At 61.3% G+C, this 9,739-nt stretch overlaps 1 protein-coding gene across 3 annotated transcripts in view; it reads left to right on the forward strand.

The window, feature by feature from the left end:
• Ralgds (ral guanine nucleotide dissociation stimulator) overlaps positions 1 to 9,739 on the forward strand; it is a 43,145-nt gene that overhangs the window by 10,489 nt on the left and 22,917 nt on the right. Inside the window, exon 1 of one of the 3 annotated variants that reach the window (XM_048812808.1) lies at positions 6,917 to 7,149. The exons of 1 other annotated variant lie outside the window; for it this stretch is intronic. In XM_048812808.1, the coding sequence (XP_048668765.1) occupies positions 6,973 to 7,149 (177 nt within the window). In that variant the 5' untranslated portion in view covers positions 6,917 to 6,972. Of the gene's footprint in view, positions 1 to 6,916; positions 7,150 to 9,739 lie in introns of those variants that run through there. One more of the 3 variants, XM_015497390.2, reaches the window with a different exon arrangement.

A 9,739-nucleotide genomic window follows, 5' to 3' on the forward strand; every position in this document is an offset into this window, starting at 1 on the left:
GGCGTGGAGAGCCGTGGCAGGAGGGCAGGAAAGCAGCACTCGGCTTCATAGCCCAAGGCACCGCCACCTCCCAGCCTGGGGGATGTCCTTGCTGGAAAAGGACTGTGAGAAAGAGGGCAGTGGGCACCAGCCCCACCTCCCAGCAGCCAGCTGAGTCCCAAGCCCTCTCCAGAGGCCAGTACAGCTTAGGAGGTCCCCTTCTGAGAGGGTAGCCCTGCTTCCCAGGCCCGAGCAGCAGGCTGGTAGCAACCCTGGGCACACAGTGTCCCTGGCACAGCAGGCAGCTCCTGCACCACAAGGGCCCATTTGTCCTGACTCTTCTGGCGCCGGGTGACCAGGCCTGCTGGACACAAGTGCCTGACCGTGAGCTCAGCCCTGCACCCTCTGCCTCTCCAGGCTAAGCCAACGGCGGGGACCCACTCCCCAAGAGCTGCTCCTGGCCAGGAATCTAAGGGGGCATCCCCTGCACTGAGCCAGGGCTGACCTGACCACTCACCTGCCCTGCTGACATCCAGGGCAGGCTGGCTTCCAGGAACCTCTAGGCCCAGCTTCTAAGAAAAAGGGCTCCTGCTTCCCAGAAGGCCTGGCTGCACCTCCTCCCACCCGCTGCCGGGCTCTCCTGCCTCTGGCTCTCAGCCTGGCTCTGGAAGGCCCGTCCGTGGGGATGGCTGGGCAGGCACGTGGACCCTTCCCTGCGGCCGCTCAGCTCCCTGCAGCCTTGCTCAGCTTCCAGGCTCCCCTGGTGACCTCCCAGGAGGAATTCTGAATATTCTAGCGTCCAGGCATTCTGAGGCTGCAGGAGCCCTCAGGACCATGGAGTCCACTTGTTGATGTGGGCATTTGGTCAGAGCCCGCTGTGTGCCGGGGACCAGGCCAGGCAGCTGTGCATGGGCAAGAGTCCCTGCTCTCTAGGATCTTCCGTCCCAAATCCCCACCTGCCCATTTTAAAGAGGGAAGGAGCCAGGGTGGGAACCAGTGGTCCTCCCTCTGGTGTGTGGTTGTGCCGACTCACCGTTGGCCTCTCACGGTGGCCAGACCCTCCCCAGGCTAGGCTTCATGCTGGGCGCTTGGGCATAGATGGGAGAACAGCACTCATGTGGCTGCCCAGGGAGCTTCGTGCCACTCTCTGTGCCCGAGGCAGGAAGCAAGTGACTCCACAGTAGATGAGTTAGTTTTCAGGGCCCTCCTTGGAGCCCCCACCCTGCTGTTCCCACAGCTCACCTAGCCCTGAGGAGGTCACGCAGTCCCCTCCCTGTGCCAGTGCCCCTGCCCTGTTCTGTGGCCGCCTCACTTTCAAGCCTGTTTCACATATTACACCCCCAGGGGCAGAGGTGGTTTTTATCGATTTTGTTCCCTGAAATATCGCCAGCCCTGGAACAGTGCCCAACACCTAGTAGGTGCTCGGTAAATTCGTGCCACAACCACGCACGCGAACGGTCATTGTGCCCCGGGGCGCTCTGTTGTATTTAGATGGTGCCAGCTGTGAATCCTGTTGCCCGTCCTCTACACAAACAAGTTGACAGTGCTTAGAGACTCGGATGGCCACCCGACATTGCTACAGTACTTCAGACGCGGCTTGCAGCAGTCTCGTCCAGTTCTGAATTAAAAGTGAGAACCCAGTCCCTCACGGTGCACACCTGTGATCCCAGAGACTTGGGAGGCCGAGGCAGGAGGACCCCAAATTTGAAGCCAGCCTGGACAACTTAGCAAGACTCTGTTTCAAAGTAAAAAGGGCTGCTGTGTGGCTCAGGAAAGCCCCTGAGTCCAATCCCCAGGCCTCGAAATAAAAAGGGCCCGTATACTGAACACGCGGCCCATGCAGGCCCCATCCTAGGCGCTTCCCAACAGATATTCCTTTCACTCTGCAGCCTGTTTGAGGCAGATTTTAGTCCCCTTTGTGGGCTAAGACCAAGGTGCAGCCAGGGACAGTAACCGCCCAGCCTGTGACAGTCTCACCCAACAAGCACATGAGCAGCTGGGGTTTAGACTTGAACCCCCAGCCCACAGCTGCTCCTGGATACTTCCCGCTGGGCGTTGGGACTCTCAGGGCTTCCTGAGGGGCAGGCCCAGCGTGGGGTAGGGAGCTGCCCGCGCCCTTGGTGTTGCTGGATCCTGCTGGCCTGGATCCTCGGAGCCCTGGCTTCTGGGTGAGCCCCGGGACCAGTGGCTCCTAGAGGGCAGCGGGCAGGCAAGCAGGCGGGCGGGCAGGGACCTGTGGTGGGTGAGTCAGCCCAGGGGTTGCGGTTCTGCCCAGGGCAGGGCACCCTCAGCTGCCAGGGCAAGCGCAGCCCCGTGTGGCCTTTCCCAGCTCCCGCAGCCTCTGCAGGGGCCCTGTTCTCCTTGGCCTGGAGCAGGGGAAGGGGCCACCCCATTGAGGTATGCAGCCTTCCACCAGTCCCTCTGAGACTCTGTCCCCACCCTATTGGCCTTCCTGTAAACCAGGACCCTGAGGTCCTCCCTCTGCCCAGAGAAGGCACCAGGAAGGTCAAGTCACAGGCAGGGCAGATGGAAATGCCAGTTGCGAGTCCAGGTGAGATCAGAGCACTGCTCTGCTGTGTAACTCTGGGTGAGTTTTGTTGTCTCTGAGCTGCTGCCCCAGGCCTGTCAGCCAAACCCACGTCAACCCTGGATGATGAATGTCATTCCCTCTGGCAGTGCCTAGCAGGAATGCTGTGGTCCAGTTAGGCACCAGGGTCGGGCCGCAGTGATCAGGGATCGAGGAAGTCAGAGTCCTGAGCCTGGGCCTAAGTGGGACAGACCACTTGCCCCAGCCCAGCATCCACAGCCCCACCTCTGCCTGTGTTTTGTGGGTCACAAATCTGTGGGGTTTTTGTTTGTTGTGTTATTTTTGTGGTTCTGAGGATTGAACCCAGGGCCTCAAACACACTAGGAAAGCACTGAACTGCACTTCCAGACCTTTTTATTTGGTTTTTAGACAGGGTCTCACTAAGTTTCCCACTCTGGCCTTGAGCTTGACATCCTCCTGCCTCAGCCTCCCAAGAGGCTGGGATTACAGTCACGTGCCACATTGCCCAGCTTACAAATCATCTGTGATCTTTAACTCAGTGCAGAGTAAAGAATAAAGGAAAATAAGCAGCCTGGGGCCAGAGAGGCCTGGGCTTACGTCTGAACTTGGCACTGATATGCTGTGTGACCTCAGGCAAGTTGTTTGCTCTCTCTGGGCCTCAGTGCCTATGGCATCACTCTACACAGGTGGCTGTGCGGAGAAGTGCTTTGTTCTCGCTGAAGGGTGCTAAAGGCAGGGCTCTGAGGAACAAAGGGCATCAGGAGCTACTCTGCCTCCAAAGCTTGTAACTGTGAGTGGGTTAGCAAGGTACACATGAGTTCAGAGCCCTGGTCCCTGGGAGTCTAGCAGTCAACGCCTCAGAGGCCTGGATGCACCCTGCACCCGCCCCGGAGCTAGGTGTGTCTCCTGCAGGGTGCAGCACGCCCCTCCATAGCAGAGCCAGCCTGGCCGGGAGTGTGTGTTGAGTGACTTCATGATGGACCCAGTTCCCAGAAACCAGGGAAGGGAGCTGGGTTTGACCCCCTGCAGGACCCAAGTCAGGTCAGCAGGCTGCAGGAAGAGGAGCTGTCTGCTTCCTGGACAGGATGTTGTGCTGAGTAAACAGCTCATGGAGGAGTCACTGTTCCACCTCTGAGTCACAGCTCCTAGCGACGACGGCCACAAGTGTTTACAAACAACGGCTCGCACCGGCCAGGCCTGCCCCCACCTGGAAGGGGAGCAGAGCCCCGATGCAGTAGCTGGCCCCCAGGAAAGGCTGGGCCAGCGTTTCCAGGGTTCTGGCCTGTGTGGGCATGGCCAGTGCATCATCCCGGGGCCAGCTGGCTGGGGGCAGAGCACCTTGGCGACCTGCAGCACTGGCCAGGTGCTGCTGGGCAGTGCTGTCTTCACTGCTCGGGACCTGAGTGGTGGGGGTGCAGGCGGAGCTCCCCTGGCTGACCCCAGCCCCCAGCCGGCTTGTCTCCGTTCCAGGCAGTGACAGTGATGTGGTGCATCATGTGGCACCAGGCCGGCTGGGAACAAAGGGCCTGCTCTCCCCCTCGCTGGGGGGGGTGGTGGCGGCCACTGGCTCCTCCCCTCCTGATGGGCGCCACCCATCCTGTGGCTCCTGCGTTTCTGAGCAGCAGCTGGTCCTGCCTCTTTGGCTCTGTGACTCAGGCCCTTGGGCCTTCCCAGCCCTTCCCAAGCTCGGTGTCTGCCGCCCCAGGGCACCTGGCCTTGCTGGGAAGGAATCGCCTGGGGCGGCCCCAAGCCAGGCCAGAGGTTGAGGGGAGAACCCCAGGGCCATGGACTTGGGAAGCCCGTGGCTCTTAGAGAAGGACAGGGAGCCTGTATTGGAGATGTGGACCTGTGCGGGGCCTGGTCCCTGGTGGCGCTCAATAAATGCCTGGCCATCAGTGTCACTAACACACACCCAAAAGCAGACTGGTCCCTCTTGGTCCCCTGCCCCTCCTCTGCTCATGAAGCTGGGTGCCTCCTCTGCAGGCCTCTCTTAAGCCCAAACACGTGGCTGCGGTCGACACTCCTTTCCAGCCCCCTCACCCTTTCCGTGGCACTGGGCCCAGAAGTCACACTTCACCGACAAAGAAACTGAGGCAGAGGGAAGGCCCTCCAACCTCCCGCCTTGCGTCCAGAAGCTCCCTAGTAAACCTGCCACTGCAGCCCAGCCTCGCCAAGCCACGCCCACTGTCACATGTCCAAGCCTTTAATGATGGGGGGAGAGACTGAGGGCAAGGACAGTCCAGCTCTGGGGGAGTGGTGGGGTGCAGATCTGTGAGGCCTGCCAGGGCTCAGCCCCTGGGGACCAGCGCCTGCATGCCTGCCACCCCTAGCCTCCCCTCTCCGGGGCCGAGCACCCTCTTGTGTTTGCTTTTACATCAGCAGACACCCCTGAGTTCCCCCAAGTGGGGGCCCCACTGCAGAGCCCCCCAGTGGGAGCCAGGCCGAGGCACTCCTGGTGCACTGGCCGCACCCACCAACGTCTGCTGTCTGTCCAGTGTGGGCCACTGTACAGGACCCCTCCGTGCTGCAGAGCCCAGACCGCGTGCACAGCCTCCGCAGGCGTGGCCACGATCCTCCTTACATCACCCTACATCACCCGTGCCCTTGTGCCCGTTTTCCAGATGAGAAAGCAGGCCCAGAGGCCTCCCTGCTTCGTCTGGCGAGGGGGGCCTGAAACCCAGCCGCCGCAGCTCTTCAGCCTGCTGCTTTCATAGGGTTGAAGGTCAGTGTGGCAAGAGACCTCGGTGACGCTGACCACAGGAGACATGGCCTCAAGCCTGGAAGGAGCAGGACGCTTGTCAGTGAAGAAGAGGGCGGGGAGGGGCAGGCTGGCAGGGACAGCCAGGACTGGGGTCACAGTGTCACAGGGGTCCTAGAAAGCTGCTGGGAACAGCCAAATGCTGAGAATACAGGGAACAGCCCGGTTCCAGGCAGGGACCTGTGTGGAGGCTGGGATCAGAGCTGGCCTAAGTGGCCGGGCCTGGGCAGGTGAGGATTTGGATCTTCCAGGTGGGACAGAAACGGATGGGGGTGTTTGTGGGGCGGGGCTGCTCCAGGGCCCGCCTGCCTGAGACCCCAAGCTCCATTTCTCTGATCCCCTCCTTGCCCTGCCTAGCTCCCCTACCCCTGAGTGCCCACCCATACCTGAGAGTCCCCACCCGGGGAAGTTCTTCCTTCCTGGAAGGAGGCATGCAGGAGCCCTCTAGGGCGAGAGCTCAGGGGCGAGAGAGCTCCAGCTCCTCTGCTGGGAAGGGGAAGGAGGAGTTTAGATTTGAGTTTGAAACTCCTGCATGTCCCCCCCCCACCCCCACCATCACGGATCAGGAAACCTGCAAGTCCCCCAGGGAGGCAGCACCTAGCAGGGACAGGAACTGGGTCTTGCTCCCTGGCTCAAGTGCTTGCTCAGCCAGGCCCCTGCACCTCACAAAGCCACCGGAAGAGGATGTGAAACCCTCAGAGGAACAGGGTGCTGGCAAGCTGCGTTGGACACGACACGGGGTCCCAGCCATCCCCACCACGCCCTGGGCCCCGATGTGCCTTCTGGAGGGCTCCAGAGCCCCTGCCTCCGTGGCCCTGCACCTGCAGCCCAGTGTCCTCCACTCGCGCCCAGCATCTGGGCAACCTCCTGGCCAGGGTCTCAGGAGGGTAAGGAAGTATGCTGGCTTCTCAGCCTGCCTTCCTGGGACCCCTGGGAGGTCGTGGGCGGGCCCTGGCTCCCAGGCCTCCATTTCTGTGTCCGGCAGGTGTGTGGGACTCCTCCGAGGCTTGTGACGCCTAGTTTGCAGCCAGGGGAGAAGGCAAGAGGAGGGAGCAGGATGGCCCTGACCCAGTGTCCCTTTCTCTGCCCACCTTTCTCCCCACAGCGCAGCCTCCAGCTGTTTGCCAGCGTCCTTTCCAAAGTGCTGGCAATGGTGGTGATGCCCCATTTTTAGTCACTACCAGTGACTTGAGCAGCTGGCAACTCCAGCTCAGTCCCCCAAGTTAAAGTGAAATCCCAAGTTGGCTGCCAGGGACAGGGGAGCCCTGCAATCTGGTGGGCAGGGCCAACTTCTAGGAGAAGTAAGGGGCTCTCCTGCCTCCTCCCACGGCGCCCGCCACTGCAGGGCTCACAGGTGGCGAGCCCTGTCCTCACCACAGTCCCTGGACAGGCAGAGCAGTGGGCACAGGGCCTTGGGCAGCAGAGGAGAGAGCCCAAGAGGAGATGTTAGGGCCAGAGCTGCTCTACCCGCGTGGGACAGCCCTAGTCACTCATCCTTGGCTGCCCCCTGGCCTGGTACAAGCCGGAATTCCTAGCCCTGCCCGTCACAGGAGCAGGTATGACAGCCATGTGGGTGACACTGGGCCTAGGCACTTGAACACTTGACTCCACTGGGGCAGGCAGGCAACACGCATACTGGCTGCGGGCCTCCTGGGGAGCCCTCTGTCCCCCAGGCTCCTGCCCTGCCATGGCCCGGGAAGCAGGCCAGGCCCATGCCAGATCCGCCCTGCCCAGGGGGAGGAAAGGCTCTGTGTTCTTCGCTTGCATCTCAGTGGTGACTGCCAGACGGTGGGCTGTTGCCCGCCATGCCACCGTCCAAACCCCCATGCCTTGGCCGACACCCCTGCTGGCACCCGCCACCGAGGTGAGTCTGAGCGGGGAGGCCGGGTGGGTCACAGCCAGGGCTGGGCTCAGGCGCTGGATTCCTGAGCTCCCTGTCCTTCCTTGTCAGAACAGGTCCAAGGAGTCTGACTGGAGGCTGCGGGAGCCTCAGACTCCTCCTCAGTGCCGGGGAGACGGTTGGGGATGTCACTCTGGCTGGCCTTGACACCTGTCCTGGCCCCAGTGGGTCAGTGCAGGGTGGCCTTGGCTGCCAGCTCCGGGGCTCTTCTCCTAGAGTGCTTCTTGTATTGCCGCGGCTCCGCCCCGTCTTACCTCTGCTTTCCGAGAGTTCAGCAGCTGGTGGCTCTATCAATATCGCATCCCCATCTTCTCAACAAGAACTGGGGTTCAGGGAAGTGAGGCTGAGGCTAGAAGAAGACAGAGCAGGAGCTTGAACCGGAATCTGGACTTCAAGTCAGAGTCTGCCCCTTGGGGCTGGTCCTCTGGTCCCTGTTGTGTGGTGACAGATTCCAGCTGGCACAGGATGCCCGCTGGCTGCCTACCCTCCAGGGAAGGGCAGATGACAGGGTGTGGAGTGTTGGGTCCCTGCTGGGTGTGATGGGCACTTTTCAGACAGTGTGTTCTGACTTCTGCTACCCTGCACAGCTTGGGACCAAGGTCGCCACCTCCCGATCCCAGGCTAGGGGATAAGTTTGGGGCTAAGACTGTGGGACCCCCTGTGGTTGGTGTCTTCCTCAGCCACACCTGCTAGTGCTCCCACGCTGCTCCCTGCCCCCACTGTGGCGTCCCTGGGAGGGCTGAGAACTGTCCCTCTGTGGTCTCCCTGTCCCTCACCCTGTCTTTTGTTCCCAATTCAAGTCAGTCTCCTTTTCTGTCTGTCCCCTCTGCCTCTCTTCTCCCCTCTTCTGTGTCCCTCCACCTCTGGCCAGCCCATCCCAAGTTGACACGGTGGCTCTCAGGTGTAGGCCTCCTGCTCAGGGAATGAACAGCCAGCCCTCAGGGATTAAGGGACAGTTGTCAGCCGTCCCAGCCCCACCACGGGCAGCACTTCTCTTGGTGACCCCTGGACTGCCAGTCAGCTCTGCTCGACACCTGAAGAGCCAGCGAGCTGGGCTGCGAGCCCTCTTTCCAGGAGGCAGCAAGGCCCCACGTGCCCCTCGCTGAGCCCCCGCCTCCAGGTCCCCAGCCTGGGCCGACTCCAGGCTCCAGGCTTTGGTGGAGCCCTCGACAGGAACGCCCTGTGAGGTCAGACTGGGGTGATGACCACCTCCCATCCCTCCACCCTGTGCGGCCTCCCCGGGGCGTCAGTTCCCACTTCCTGACCAGCTCGGAGTTCCACCTCAGCCCCCAGAGACACCCCTGCCAATCCTGGGGTAGGAGGAGGCCACGGTGGTCCCCAGAACTCGGGCACAGAGGAGGCGGGGCCCAGGGAGGCCCTCCCGTTGTGCTGGGCACACCCCTGCTCACCCAGGTGCGTCACGGCCTGCCCATGATGTGTGCTCACTCACCCACACAGGGCCACCCCAGGACCCAGGCAGTCCAGGAATGGTGATGTCCCTGCCAGGAAATGACAGAGGGGCTTGACCTGGCCACACCCTGTGTCTTCCCCGTGCTCTAAATGTAGAACTCCAGGCAGACGGGGGTGACTCCACCTGCCCGGCAAGAGGAGAAATGCTTTTCCACCCACGCCCAGGCTGCGTCTGGAGCCTGCTGCTGCCCTGCTGGCTGTGCCCAGTCCAGGCTGGAGGGCTGATACCCAGGCTGTGGTTGCCTCCATGTTGCCTGTACTCAGTTCTTGCTCCTCACTGCTGCCTGCACCCCAGGACTGGAACACTCTTCCCTGGGACCAGTGTAAACGCAGGCCTGGGTCCTGGCTGGAACATCCACGGGGTGTGGTGTGTGCACCAGCTGTCAGGTGCTCACCACAGGGAAGGCGGCAGGCTTCCAGCAGAGCCGGAGCGCTCTCTGGGGACCTGCAGCAGTTGTATGTGAGCCTTGCTGGGTGGGCTTTGAAAGGTCAGGACCCCTCTGGATGCTGTGTTCTGGGAATCCACTGATGTGCAGGGACAGGAGACAGACATAGCCATTGGGCCCGAGTACACCTTTCCTGTGAGCCAAGGTGGACTTTCTGCAGCCAGTGAGTGATGGTCAGTGCCCAGGTGTCTGTGGCAAACTCCAAGCCCATGTCTCAGCTAAAGGGAGCAGGGGCCGTCAGCTCCCGCCTGGCCTCTCAGGGCATGTGGGAACACAGACCTGGTGTGGTCAGGTCATCTGACATTACAGGAGAAGCCGGAAATACAGATCTTTATATGAAGTCACCTGACCTTTTACTGTTGGCTGAAAATTTTTAAAACACTTTGCAAGCCAAACAAAACACACGTGTGGCCAGACTCAGCCTGGCTCTAGTCTCCAGCTGTCAGTTCACAGCCTTGAGAATTTCCCTTCGAGGAACATCGCGGCTGCACAAGATCCACACAGCTTTGTTCTCGGGGTCTGTCATGCTCTACCCCCCAAGGAAGGGCAGATGCACTCCCAGGGTGGGGGGCTGGGGTATGATGAGGGAGGAAGGGAGAGACACTGCTCCCTAACCTCCCACTTCCCCAGGGGGACTC

Source organism: Marmota marmota, unplaced genomic scaffold (genome assembly GCF_001458135.2).
Source record: "Marmota marmota marmota unplaced genomic scaffold, marMar, whole genome shotgun sequence".
Taxonomy (NCBI): Eukaryota; Metazoa; Chordata; class Mammalia; order Rodentia; family Sciuridae; genus Marmota; species Marmota marmota.